This window comes from Xyrauchen texanus, chromosome 14 (assembly GCF_025860055.1).
Source record: "Xyrauchen texanus isolate HMW12.3.18 chromosome 14, RBS_HiC_50CHRs, whole genome shotgun sequence".
Taxonomy (NCBI): domain Eukaryota; kingdom Metazoa; phylum Chordata; class Actinopteri; order Cypriniformes; family Catostomidae; genus Xyrauchen; species Xyrauchen texanus.
This window is the reverse complement of record NC_068289.1, coordinates 4072863-4086997: the sequence shown is the minus strand read 5'-3', so window position 1 is coordinate 4086997 and position 14135 is coordinate 4072863. Positions and strand designations below refer to the sequence as shown.

General features: G+C 38.1%; 1 protein-coding gene across 1 annotated transcript; it reads right to left on the bottom strand.

Annotated features, from left to right (window-relative positions):
- Nucleotides 1-794: 794 nt before the first annotated feature.
- On the bottom strand, nucleotides 795-13899 carry LOC127655351 (WD repeat and FYVE domain-containing protein 2). Its single transcript, XM_052143115.1, has 12 exons — nucleotides 13646-13899; nucleotides 10925-10992; nucleotides 10525-10598; nucleotides 10279-10333; nucleotides 7666-7816; nucleotides 7140-7252; nucleotides 5491-5617; nucleotides 5262-5367; nucleotides 5014-5115; nucleotides 2753-2883; nucleotides 2549-2657; nucleotides 795-2460 (listed from the first exon to the last, which is right to left on the bottom strand). Exons 1-12 carry the CDS (start codon nucleotides 13780-13782, stop codon nucleotides 2431-2433), a joined length of 1203 nt encoding a protein of 400 aa, XP_051999075.1. The 5' UTR covers nucleotides 13783-13899; the 3' UTR covers nucleotides 795-2430.
- Nucleotides 13900-14135: the final 236 nt, after the last annotated feature.

The following is a 14135-nucleotide window of genomic DNA, read 5'->3' as shown; positions in this document are numbered from 1 at the left end:
AAAATGACTTCAATATTGATCTGTTTCTAACCACACTTATCATATTGCTTCTAAATATATGGATTTAACCACTGGAGTCAATATGGATTACTTTTATGCTGCATTTTACTACCGAAACACTCTTATATTCTTATATCCGAAACATTTTATTATAATGGTGAAGTCATCAAAACTATGGAATAACATAAATGGAAATATGGGAATTATGTTGTAACTAAACAAAATCCAAAATAAATAAAAATTGTGTTATAGTTTAGCATTTTCAAAGTAGTCACACTTTGTACTCTTGACATTTTCTCAACCAACTTCTTCAGGTATCACCCTGCGATGCTTTTTAAACACTATTGAAGGAGTTCCCATCTATGTTGGGCACTTATTGGCTCCTTTTCTTAATTATTTGGTTCAAGTCATCAATTTAAAAAAAAAAAAGTTTAATTTTCTTTTTGTTTATATAATGAAATGAATACTTATGTTGGCACAATTATATTTGTCTACAAAACTAATTTCAAACATTTAAGCATACGCCATGATCATGATATGAGATCATGAGAAACATTTCAGTCAAGTGTTTCAAAACCTTTGACCGGTAGTGTATGTGCATCTCTGAGCTTCAACATTTTGGGACCCATTCAGTTGTATTGTGAGGACCTACAAAGTTCTCACACATCTGAGATGACACGAATGTGAGTAAATGATCAGAGAATTTTCATGTATAGGGTCGGCTATACATTTATAAGTGCTCCAGTGGGACCACAAGCACATTAATAAGAACAGACAAAACTGTTATCATGTTCTTTACAAGTTTTATTTCACAATTCCAGGCACATTAAAATATATCACAAACCAGTGGTGGAAGTCCGTAAAAAGCATCTTCTAAGTTCTTAGTTCTGGATATTGAGTAGAAAGGTCGTTTAAGAGGTAAAAGAAAGGATCAGAAAGGCACTCGACTACCGTTTCTCTTCTCTGAGACTTAGATCTCGGAAATACAATGTTCAGTTTGATCACTTCCATGAACTGCATTAAAAGTGTCTATGAGCTTTTAACTAAAGGTCAACAAAGAGTTCACTCTAATTACTGTTTCACTTGAGTCAAAATCCTTAGATCGTGCATGCAGTTCCTATATTTGGCCTCTTTGGAAATCTCTTGGTTGCATTATGTATCTTTGAAAAATTGTGAAAGTGCTGACACATACTGCTGTTTCGCAATCACAATCGTGATTTAGTTACTCCAAAAAGTCAAACTTCTTTATCATGTGGCGTTCATTATTTGTCCATACCCTGTAACTTCTCATCTGTAGCGTTTTACATGTCATGGCTTCTCAATAAGCCTTTAAAAGCCCAAATGTCCATATCATGCTGTGGGAAACTCATTACAAGTCACACATTACGAAAGCCTTTGCTTGATTCAATGTTCGGTGAAGAGTGGTGTCTAAGTGCCAAATTATGGTCTGAATCACATATGTTCTGACCAAGGAATGAAAGAATGAAATAATGTGAGGGTTTATTTCAGTTATCAGATGTTTATGAAACATTGACTTTAATAAGATCAAATTCAATTATTATTATTATTATAAATGAAGCATGATTCAATTTTACCCTTTGTAACAGCCCCCGGCTCCAGCGTTAAGTTGTAAGGTGGGCAAAGTGAGTCACGGTGGCCGTGGGGGGTGAGAGTTGTGGAGCGAAGGTTAATGAAGCTTTTGCAAAGTGTTATGTGGGCCAAGTCACAACGGGTGGGTGGAGATGAGCCTGCTTTGTAAACAACAATTAAAATGAATGTTTAATTTTTCCATTAAACTATATCAATAAAAAGTGCTTATGTTTTAACAAGTTTAAAGTTTGTTGTGAACAAACGTTTTTTTTTTTTCATGCCAAATCTTGACCACTGATTAAGTTGTGATGAAGGCACTTAAATACAAAAACAGTTCCAGCATGCTTTTATGTAATATCAGGATGATTCATTGATGTTTGGGATAAAGTAGTATAAGATGCCAGTGGAATATAGACATAGACAATATATATAACATCACTGGTTCATGTCAGTATAAACAACCTCAAATATTTACACACAATATAACCAAGCAGATTTAGACTATATTTACATGTCTCCAATAACCCGTGTGTACATGCACAAATACATACAAATGCACATGTTCCGTTTCATTTTTGAAACCATCAGTTTTCCATGTCACTAACATGATGTCCTTGAATTTTTCGAAAGGAAAGTGGTATCAGAATTCTGTTCGGCCATTGGTTAAGATATGTTTCCATGGAAAACTATGCGGAGCTCTGAACGTTCTTCACACACACACACACACACACACACACACACACACACACACACACACACACACACACACACACTTCTTGGTTCATGTCCCGGACTGATTCCACCTTCACAGTTCCTTTCTGCTGACGATGCTAAGAATTCTCAAGATACCACTGGAGTCATGTCCCACAGCTGCATGCAAGCACAACACAGAGATTAAAACCATTTAAATCTCATTTCCAGACACTTTATCAAACATTTGTGTGTGAATGGTACTGACCTTGATGATTTTGTCAGTCCCAGAGGTGAGCAGCCAGCCCCGGGTTGGTTCATACTGCATATGTACGATGCTGTGCTTACTATCATGGAATGTTGCAGTGGGGGCCCGTCTAAACAAAAAAGGTTGATTCTATGTCATCTAGAGTCTTAAGAAGTCATTTAAAATACTCACAACATTGATGACACTTAAAGGAGTCTGACTTACTCCTCATCGGTAATGGAGTCATAACAGCTGTCACAAACCCGCACCTCAAACTCAAATCCCATGAGAGGAATAGTGGAACGCTTAGAAGAGCACTTTCCACACACGGCTTGACCACACTTCCTACAGTGATGCTGGAAGAAAGAACCAAACTTGCTGCTTCATACAGTATACTGGAAATTCTGTAATTATTTACTCACACTCGTGTGGTTCCAAACCTGTCTGCTGTTATTTGTTCTGAGGAAAACAAACGTTTTGAAGGAATCGTTAACCAGGACTTGCCATACAATGACTGTCGAACTCCATACAACTATTGCCGAATATTCACAATATAATCGCGATGATTACAATATCATGAATATCGCGATTATTTTAATGCACTTTTTTATTTGTCCATTATGTTTCACAAAGAGCACATCAGTAGACTGCACAATCCTTCTGTACTGCACAATCGAAATGGCGATATGTTCAAATGCCATTATCAAAGATAAACATGGGCTGCGTATGTTTCAAGATAAATGGGCGACGCGCTCTTCTGTGTTCGCGCGGGGCTTTTGGGCTGGTGTTTTAGCGGTTTAAATCACATGCACTGTGAAAGAAATGACTAACTGTAAATCTACTTCAGGTTAAAGCATTCGTGCAATTCCAAACATTAGTAACCCGCTACAAGTTACTTTGCATATATATCACTTATATTGTATTTATATTTCAAATTTAATCCAGAAAATAATAATGATATTTCAGTATTATATTATAATATTAAACTTCACATGGTAAAGTGTTACCATCATTTAGTTTTATGCCCAATTTAACTGGGTTTCAAAAAATAAGTAGTTTTTTCACACAAAAAATGTTTTACTAAAAATATATCAAAGGTAAATAATGCTATTTATTAAGCTACTATGTTTAATTGCATATAAAAAAAAAAATACATTTTAATGAAAATAATTAAATATTACTTTCCCTTGTGATTTAAAAAATCATTTTTGGTGATAAAAATCACCATTCATTCATTATTTTAAAATAGATTTTTATTCAAAGTCTTTAAAATGTTGAATGTTGACTATAATGGCTGTTTGGATGAAATTATGTTTCCTCTGATTTACGAAAAAAAAAAAAAAAAAACTACTTTTGAGCCATCGTAAAGCAAATATAATTATTCAGAGATATATATTGAATGTTGTCAATAGGCTGAAAAGTATAGAGATATAATTATTTTTAGCAATATTGCCATATGCCCTATATTTATATTACACGTGAAAAACAATAAAAATTTTGTGTCAATGTTGAGGCCATGGTGCTCAGCAGGAAACCGATGGAGTGTGTACTCCAGGTAGGGAAGGAGGTATTGCCCCAAGTGAAGGAGTTTAAGTTGTTAACTTGTTCACGAGTGAGGGGACAATGGAGCGGGAGGTTGGCCGGAGAATCGGGGGCGGTATTGCACTCGCTCTATCGCACCGTTGTCACGAAAAGAGAGCTGAGCCGGAAGGTAAAACTCTCGATCTACCGGTCAATTTTTGTTCCTACCCTCACCTATGGTCATGAAGACTTGGTCATGACTGAAAGAACTAGGTCGCGAGTACAAGCGGCCGAAATGGGCTTCCTCAGAAGGGTGGCGGGCTTCTCCCTTAGGGATAGGGTGAGGAGCTCAGTCATCTGTGAGGAGCTCGGAGTAGAGCCGCTTCTCCTTTGTGTCGAAAGGAGTCAGTTGAGGTGGTTTGGGATGCCCCTGGCCGCCTCCCTAGGGAGGTGTTTCAGGCACGTCCAGCTGGGAGGAGGCCTCGGGGAAGACCCAGGATTAGGTGGAGAGATTACATCTCCACACTGGCCTGGGAACGCCTCGGGGGTCCCCCAGTCAGAGCTGGTTAATGTGGCTCGGGATAGGGAAGTTTGGGGCCCCCTGCTGGAGCAGCTGCCCCCGCGTCCCGCGACCCGACTTCGGATAAGCGGTTGAAGATGGGATGGTTGATGCAGCATTTTTGAATCTGGACAAGCTGTGGCAAAGGTAAAGATTATCAGTAAATAACGATTAGCATTTTGGTCTGATCTTCACAAAATCTATCATATGGCTTCAGAAAACATGGAATACAGAGCAAGAGTCGCATGGTGCTTTTTTTGTCCTTTTAAGAGCTTGACAGCCCCTGGTCATTTCCCCAGTAACTATCCTTCAAAAATTTTGACTTTTGTGTTCCGTGGAAAGAATTGTTAAAAATGTAAATAAACAGTATCAGAAATACTGCCTGCTTATATGTACTGTGAACTACCTGCCGCAGGCCAATTTTTTTGAAGTCCCACATCTGTTTGAAGTTCCAGAAAAAGGGCTGTTCACACTTCTGACACGAGTCACTGTCCAGCCACTCGGGGGTCTGAGACAGAGAATATGAAATCATTGAAATAACACATACTGTACAAAATGTAACTAACATAATTAGGTATACCCTGTTGAGCTGTACTATCCCTTTTTATTCTAGATGCTTCATTCTCTCTATGTCCTCTATATACGTTTTCTCACCTCTTGTCGTGTGACGTCCATGTTCCAGATAACTATTCCTCCATCTAAGCCACAGGAAATGAGCTGACGAGTGTGAGGAGCATAACACAAACCCTGCACTTTATCACTTCATCAGACACACACACACACACACACACACACACATTAGAACACGACAAGCATGTTTTGTTTTTCAGTTCTCATATTTTCTTATATATATATTCATGCTATTACTCAATCAATTTCCTACTTGTGTCCCTGCAGTTCTATGGCTGTGCCTTTTCGGCCCCCGATGTCCCACATGATGATTGAATGATCAGAACTTCCAGAGAATAAAACCCTTTGAACGGGATCCCAACACAGAGCAGTAACATTGCCTGCAAACATAAACATACACAGGGGCAATATTAAAAGATTCAATATGATGTTTCCTTGTGCTTTTACTTATTATGTGAATGTCTGTTTAACAATAACATTTAGCCAAGGGACCCATTTCAATGAGCTTTAGTAAAGGAATACTGGAATAAATGGGGCACACACTATTTTTGATAAAAAATTATGAGGGCATATCTTGTTTTTTTATATATAATTATGCGTACGGATAAATCCTTTAAAATAAACACTGCAACATTCCATTAAATAAATAAAATGGATTTCATGGGGACTTTAAGTAATGGTATTTTTCATATTCTGTTCATGTTAAAAAACAAATCGTGACAAATAAGCCACGTCTGTTTATTTGTAACTTTACGCTGTCTGCAGATAAACAGCTTTTGAGTTCAACAGTATGCCTATTGCATTCTATTCATTCATTAATGTCATCAGGTGCCTTTCTGTGGTTATTATTTCTGATATTTGCAACACTCTTTGCCATGCATAAATTATCCGGTTCAATGACTGAATGGTTTTATTTCGATGAAACATCATTTTGAGGGCATGTGAAGAGATGCATTTGTCAGCAGCTAGAGTTTGTTAACACAATACTGTTACGATGGACAGAATATTTTGCATAAAATCCTTAATGATGGCAAAATATTCTGAATAAGCTACGCTACCATCTCGATGACCGGTGTTTAATGTTTGTGTGTAGGCATATGTGTTGTTTTGTGCAGCATATTTGATCAGCAGATATCAATTACAGTAAGTATCATGTAAAAGTAGCTTTGTACAATAAATCACAGGACCTTTAAGAAATTAGGATGATAAAAATACAATACAAATAAAATAAACGCAACATATACCAGAAAATACGGTCGGTAGGCCAATATTTTTTTACATGGTAATATTATCTCCAAAATAGGAAAAAAATCAGGTTAATGTTTATTGACTATAAAATACCGAACAGTAACAATAGAAATGTAAAGGTCAGTGTAATGTGAATCCTCTCAACAAATTAACAAACAAATGTTAGGCAAATGGTTGAAATTAAGTGTTATGTATATAAGTGTTAAAACTGTTCTGTTACTAAAATATCTTTTTTTTATTTGAAGTCTTTTTTTCTGATTAATGTAATTTTTTTGCAGTGAAAATATTGAAATGGTGATATAATGTAAATGAAGGTATTATTAAATAAAAGCACAAAGTTTGGGGTGTCTGGGGGAGAATGGTTTTAAGATATGATGGGGGTCCAGTACTCAAAAAAGGTTGAGAACCACTGGCCTAGGGCACCACCAGCTGGGTGGGTGCCAATAAGGGCGGTCTCGATAGGGATGTTGACTAGGGCGCCAAAATGGTCAGAAACTGCACTGGATTATGAGGAAGTCTTTGAAGCTATTCTCCATATTTAAGAGGTAAATTATGGTTTTACTATTACTTTGGCACAGTATATTATATTGTGTGTGTGTGTGTGTGTGTGTGTGTGTGTGTGTGTGTGTGTGTGGATTCGTAATGAGTATGCACCTGTGTGGCCTTTAAAGGTGGTGACCAAGCTGCAGTTGTCCTGCTCCAGTTTTAGGATTGTTACTTGACCGGAATGATCTCCAACAAAAGCATGTCTGGTTTCCACATCAAATCTTACACAGAGATTGTGAAGGAACCCAACCTGTAAAAGTCCTTATCATCTCCTGAATCACTTTTATCCACACAAGTTCAGTGCATTTACAAACATCCTACCCATACCCCTCTATATCAAAAAGCATTTAACTATCTACATTACATGTGTAATAATGATATGAACTTATACATAACTATAATAACTATTTGTGGTTTTGTTTTCATGATTTCAATTACGAGCGCAAAAATGTAAAGAATCGTATTCCTCATGATGACGGCAAGTCAAGATTAAATTCCATCATAACTGACTTCCGTCATGGCTCTCTACTTTAATGACAAGACATAGAGTGATCTTTTTGTGCAATCTGAAATGTGATGTTTTATGTTGAAGTAGGCCACTCCGATCACTTGGCTGTAGCATATGAATGGATACTGGAGTCCGGACACCCATGCTGTGGTTCTGTAAGAGCCCAGCTGCTGTCCACTCTCTGAGCAGTGCCATGTAAAGCTCTTGTCCTGACCTGTGCTTAGAACCCACTCCATCTCCAAGACAAACAACACCACAGTCACACCACCCTGATGAGCTAAACACAAATAAAAGAAAAAAATACAATGAGTGAAGGGGGATCAAATTACCAGCGTAAACAAAGCATTTCACCATGTTTTCAAGAAGGTCAGCTAGATGCATCACATTCATGACCATAATGGAGCAACTAATAATAAAGCTGTTTTGCACCTACATTTTACATGACCTTAATACATAACTATTAAATGAGCCATCTATTGTTATTTCATTGCTGATATGTAAATGGAACTTTCTGAATCATCTGTTTGTTCTAGAATAACCATTCAATGAAACCAGAAATAAACTGGATACTTTCACTTAAAGGGATAGTTCACCCCAAAATGACAATTCGTTCATCATTTACTCACCCTCATGCCATGCCAGATGTGTCTGACTTTCTTTCTTCTGCAGAACACAAACGAAGATTTTTAGAAGAACATCTCCGCTCTGTAGGTCCATTCAATGCAAGTGAATGGGCTCCTTTAAAGACGCGTTTAAATGTGTTTTAAGATGCATCCTTTGATGCTATCTGCATCATTGTGAGCCGTTTGAAGTCTGGACTGCGAACTGCATCTTCTTCCTCTCTAGCGGTGCAGCAGCACTGTTTAAAACGGATCATCGGTTTAATATGATCTCCGGTTAAACGGGTCAGATTATTCCGCACATTGATGAGTGACTCCTCGCTTTTCAGTAACCATTGTTGTTATAGTTTCATTAAGTTTTAGTTTTTCATTTACTTTGCAATATTTCTTTTATTTCAGTTTAAGAAACAAAATGTAAATCAATAGTTTTTGTATTAGTTTACGAAAATAACCCTGCTAGGCACAATCATGATTTCAAGCTCGATTACACTTCCTAGTGCTTGACGCATACAGAGTGCTAGAGGGCATGAGAAAGTGTAATCGAGCTTGAAATCATGATCGCCAAAAAGACTGCAGATGTCACGGTGTACAGTGGAAAAAAATAAATAAATATACAAGTAATATTATGAGTAATATTTTGTTCTGTTCTTACCCAAAACCAACTGGATCACTTCTGAAGATATGGATTAAACCACTGGAGTCTTATGGATTACTTTTATGCTGCATTTATGTGCTTTTTGATGCTTCAAAGTTTTGGTCACCTTTTACTTGCATTGTATGGACCATAGACTGTAAAAAAAGATGGACGACGCCCCTTCGCTCTTTTCCATTGGTGAGAACTGAAGCCGCCAGTGTCCCGATATGGCGCTGACCAGACCTGCGCAGTAGTGAGCAGGAAGTAAAGCAGCGAAATCAAGGCCCCGCCCTCACTCTCGCTGAATCAATCGCAAGCACACGCCCCTGCACTTTTGACTTATGACGGTGTGAAATAATGAATTAAAGAAATGTAGATATTAAATTTAAAGCTCCAATCTCCTCAGTCCTCCGAAGATCCCGAAAAAAAGTCTGTTGGTGCTTCAGTGACTACTTCGCTCAGAGAACCTGTCAATCACAGCTGTCAATCATGATGTCACAGCACCGTTTTTATAGCATCAAATAACTAAAAACAAACTTATTTTGAAAACAAACACTTGAAATGACATCAACGTGATAGAAACGACAGTAAATGGCAATACTATCTTTGTAAAAAAGATATGTGAAGTGTAATTTAATTGTTTAGTTGGTCTCACGTCCCGTTGAATAACATGGGGAGGCAGGGTTTATGACCTATACTAGGAACAGTCACCGGGGGGCGATCGAGACGTTTTGGCTTCACTTTTGAGGGCTTGTGCGGCACACATGGTATGGACCTACAGAGCTGAAATATTCTTCTAAAAATCTTTGTGTTCTGCAGATGAAAGAAAGCTAGAAGGTGATTTAATGATGAGAGGGGTTTCCTTTTTGGGTGAACTATCCCTTTAATCATTAAGAAAGGTCTGCTTTTTGGCATAAAATATTTTTAATATTTTTTTGGTTCAGAACTGCATCATCCTTTCTAAAAATGTGTAAGAATATTGTTAAGTTGATGATGATGTTGATATATAAGATGATTATCGACATGGTGAAAGATACCTAAAAGACTACTAACAGAAATGACAGAAAACTCAAAAAATCATGTGACCAATCTCCTTACTGATTATGCTTTTCTGTAAATATTACATAAAGCCACATCTCATGTAAAGATTTGATATTAAATCTTAAGTGATGTACACACATATATGAAGACTCAAGGAATCATACATTATTCTTGCTGTACAGACATGTTGAGATCATATGACTACCCGAATATTAGGGCTACTCACTTTATCTCAATAATCCCTTGTAACTGGATGACATTCAGAATAAATTAATCATGGCTGAATGAGCGTAGCGCATTTCTACAATGGCACTGGTACCTTAGAATGCATGTTCTAGCGCCGCTAGGTGTCAGTGCATCATAAACACAAATATTACAGATTGCACCTTTAAGAAAACAAACTTCATGCATGCGTGACAGTCTGACACTAGATTTGTGACTCACCCTGATATGTTCGTGCAGGAGTCATCTTGTTGTAGTCCTCTGACAGGACAAACTCCTAGAATGAGATGAAACACACACATACACACGGAGCACAAACAAAGGGTGAAACATAAGTACAGCTCAGTCGTTGTATATTAGAACCTGGTAGTGACATATAATTAGTACTATATAGAAAAGAGTTGTGTGTAAAACTACAACAGCAGTTCAGCTTAAGCTGCGGTTAGCAATAATGTTTAATCAACACACCGACACAACGCCATTATCCATCCCAACAGATATCTTCCTTGTCTCTGGGTTGAAGGACATACATGAACATGGAGCTACAACATAAGAAAGACAAGCTTTGAGTAGGAGTATCTCTCCCGACATGATCTATGCTGCAGGTATTCAACCGTACACATTGACACATGCCCTCTACTGGAAGGCAGTGACCTCTAGTCATAGTCTGCGAAAGTTAACTAGAAAGCAAGCAAATGACTTCATAATTACTGAGAAATGAAACTGATGAATGTTGGATTCTGTCTGAACATGAACACATGCTGACGTTTATGCCCAGACTGGTTGCATACCCCATTACGCTTAGATGAGAATTAGGCCTAACTGTTCTGGCTCTCAGAAATCAGCAGCATGTTGTGATAAGACTCACCCGACATTGTGTGATAGACACTGGGCCAGTACTGACCGCTGTCCCTCTTCAACCACACACGGATTGTCCTAAAACAAAACAACTGATAATCTTAAGTATTTCGTTATTTTGCTTTTTGACCTAAACAGGGTACAGTACATTGCACAAATCAGCATTGCAGGTGACAGCTGAGAATACAAGCTGTCAATAGGAACGTAGGATTTAAATACAAAAATGTTCACTCATCCACTGAAACAGGCATGTCCCAAGATTGATTTTGGGATTTAAAGCAATGTTCCAGGTTCAATACAAGTTAAGAGCAATCGACAGCATTTGTGATATAATGTTTACTGCCACAAAAATGCATTTTGACTAGTCTGTCCTAGCAAAAGTCTGTGACTAGCAAAAATGGAGGTTACAGTGAGGCACTTACAATGGAAGTGAATGGGGCCAATTTCTGGAGGGTTTAAAAGGCAAAAATGTGAAGCTTATAATTGTATAAAAGCACTTACATTAATTTGTTGGTTAAAACTCATGTGTTATTTGAATAGTCATTTTTAAAGTCATTTTAGGGTTTGTTGACATTTCATCGTCATGGCTAGGACATTTATAAATTGTCCATAACTTACATTTACATTTATGCATTTGGCAGACGCTTTTATCCAAAGTGACTTACAGTGTTCTTATTACAGGGACAATCCCCCCTGAGCAACCTGGAGTTAAGTGCCTTGCTCAAGGACACAATGGTGGTGGCTGTGGGGATAGAACCAGCAACCTTCTGATTACCAGTTATGTGCTTTAGTCCACTACGCCACCACCACTCCACAGTGGTGTGGTGCAACTTTACACAGATGCGGTTAGTAAATGATTTATCACACTAAAATCATATTTAAATGCATATTGTTTATGTCTTGTGGCTTTACTTTTGCAACAGTGAGTATTTTGATGTTAAGAAATTGGCCCCTTCACTTCCATTGTAAGTGCCACATTGTAACCCTGATTTTTTTATTTTTTTATTTTTTTAAATGAAAAACATTTTTTGTGGTAATCAATATCATGCCACAAATGCTTTCAATTGAGCTTAACTTGCATTGAACCTGGAATATTCCTTGAAGATTCAGTCTGTGTGTGATTGTCTGGGGAGTTGGCACAAATCTAAAGGCTGCTAGGCCTTGGACAAGTGAGAACCGTTCACGAGGACAGAAGGGAAATCTAGGCGTGAACTAGAAGTGGCTGATCTTCAGGGCTAGTCTGCAGCTGCGTAAGACAGAAAAAGTATTTTGAACTGGCAGTCGATGTACAGACTTGATCAGAGGTGTGCCGCTGCTATTGAGATAAAAAAAAAAAAGTGTATGCGCTCAAGGCACGTTATAGATAACCATTTCGCCCTATTTGTCAACTTAATTTGTATTCCAGTTCAATTATGAGGTAACTGACTAACTGGAAGCACTATTTGTTTTGTTTTTTACATTCAAATAGCAATTAAATACAAATTGTGACAACATCTTACTTTAGATATTGCATCCTGTCATCCCATCCCTGATCAACCTATATTATCCCTGATCAATTATATATATATATATATATATATATATATATATATATATATATATATATATATACACACATTTCTTTTTAAATAATTTACACAAGCATAACTAACTGGCTGCCTTGTACATCCCACAATCATATTTATAAAAGCAGGCATGAAAACTAATATTACAATGGATTACAATGTGAGAGGAAACATGAGTTCTAGCACTGGATTTTTACGGAAGTAGAGTCTGACATTAACGGTGAACTCGGTGGCTCATATGGTGTTTAATTGCTTGAACAGACGTTGCGCTTGCAAAGCCAATCATAAGACACGCATTCATCTGTGCTGTGAGAAGCAATGCAGCTCTAATCTGAGCACTGAATCCGATTGTAAGGTAGACTGGATGTGAGTTGATGATTAGGAAAATAAATGCACTGTACGGCTTTGTGTGTTTTTGCATTGAATGGAAATGGGGGCGGGTTCAGCGCAGAAACGCGTTGTTTTTTTGTTTTTGTTTTTCGGAGCGGAACCGCAAGCAAATGCTCGGAATACTTCACAGCAAATTCAGTAATACATGCGCACGATGTTCCTCGAGATCAGCGGCTTAAGGGGCCGTTCAGACCGAACATGTATATGCGCTAAACACACACACACACACACACACAGTCGCAGTGCGACGCGTTTAACATAACGCAGCGGTCTTGATACGCGTTTTAACAGCTGAAGTTCTTAACTCGGCGTCTAAAAAACGTGGCGGTCCTGCGCGAGACGCTGAATTAACGTTGAAACGCGGCGCAACGGTAAACAACGTCAGTCCAGCGCATGTTTAGATAGAAAAACAATTGAAAATGGCGGTAATGGACGCAAAACGCATTCGGTGTGAACGGCCCCTAGGGCAGCCGTGTTTGCATGTTGAAAGCGTATTAGTATCTTCCATTTGCGCACCAAAATGTGATAATTACTACTGAATATACTTTGGACATTTTTCTACAAGTCCTACAAACAAACATCGATTACTCAACCATACTGAATATATCGTTTTCTGGTGAAAGAGAAAATAACCATATTGCATTATTCATTGTAACTGACATTCTTTTATTTTCATTATATTGTTTCAAACGTTATTTTTAATATCGGTTACACAAATATTGTATTTATGTGGTGCTCTCGAATATAAGTACATATAATTTAAATGGTGGGTTAACCTGTCTTGAGATACGCTGATAACCCCGTCCTCTTTGGGAATGATCACAGCCGTGTTCACCACATCTTGGAAACCCTCGATTTTGCTCAACAGGACGGGCTTTCGTGTCTGCGGACGGGGGTGAATCTCTGCCGCCATGGTGCTGTTGTTTCTCCGTCACCTGAATTCTCACTCGGCAGCATAACACGCGCTCTGCAGGTCGATTATTAAACCAACAACACGGTGAAAGGCAGTCAGTCAGTCAGTAAAGGATGCTGCTAGTCAGCTGATCACCCCTCGCAGTCAGTCAACCTCTTTACATTCATACGCAATCTTTATGTCATGTTCTATACAGAGTGACGCGTATTCGCACGACCCTGTCTTTGTACTCAGACTATCCGGCTTATGAATGAATCGCATATGTTTGCGTTTGCGATGTGCAGTGTTGACCTCAACGAATACCATATTTCTAGAACCGGAAGTTCTATTTCATGAAAAGTTTTAACATTTTT

Excerpts from the sequence above, each read along its gene's own strand:
- LOC127655351 (XM_052143115.1), bottom strand. The coding sequence starts at position 13,782 with ATGGCGGCAGAGATTCACCCCCGTCCGCAGACACGAAAGCCCGTCCTG. Across the intron at positions 10,599-10,924 it reads TGTCTATCACACAATGTCGG|CTCCATGTTCATGTATGTCC; the intron begins GTGAGTCTTATC and ends CTTATGTTGTAG. Across the intron at positions 5,368-5,490 it reads ATAGAACTGCAGGGACACAA|TGATAAAGTGCAGGGTTTGT; the intron begins GTAGGAAATTGA and ends TGTCTGATGAAG.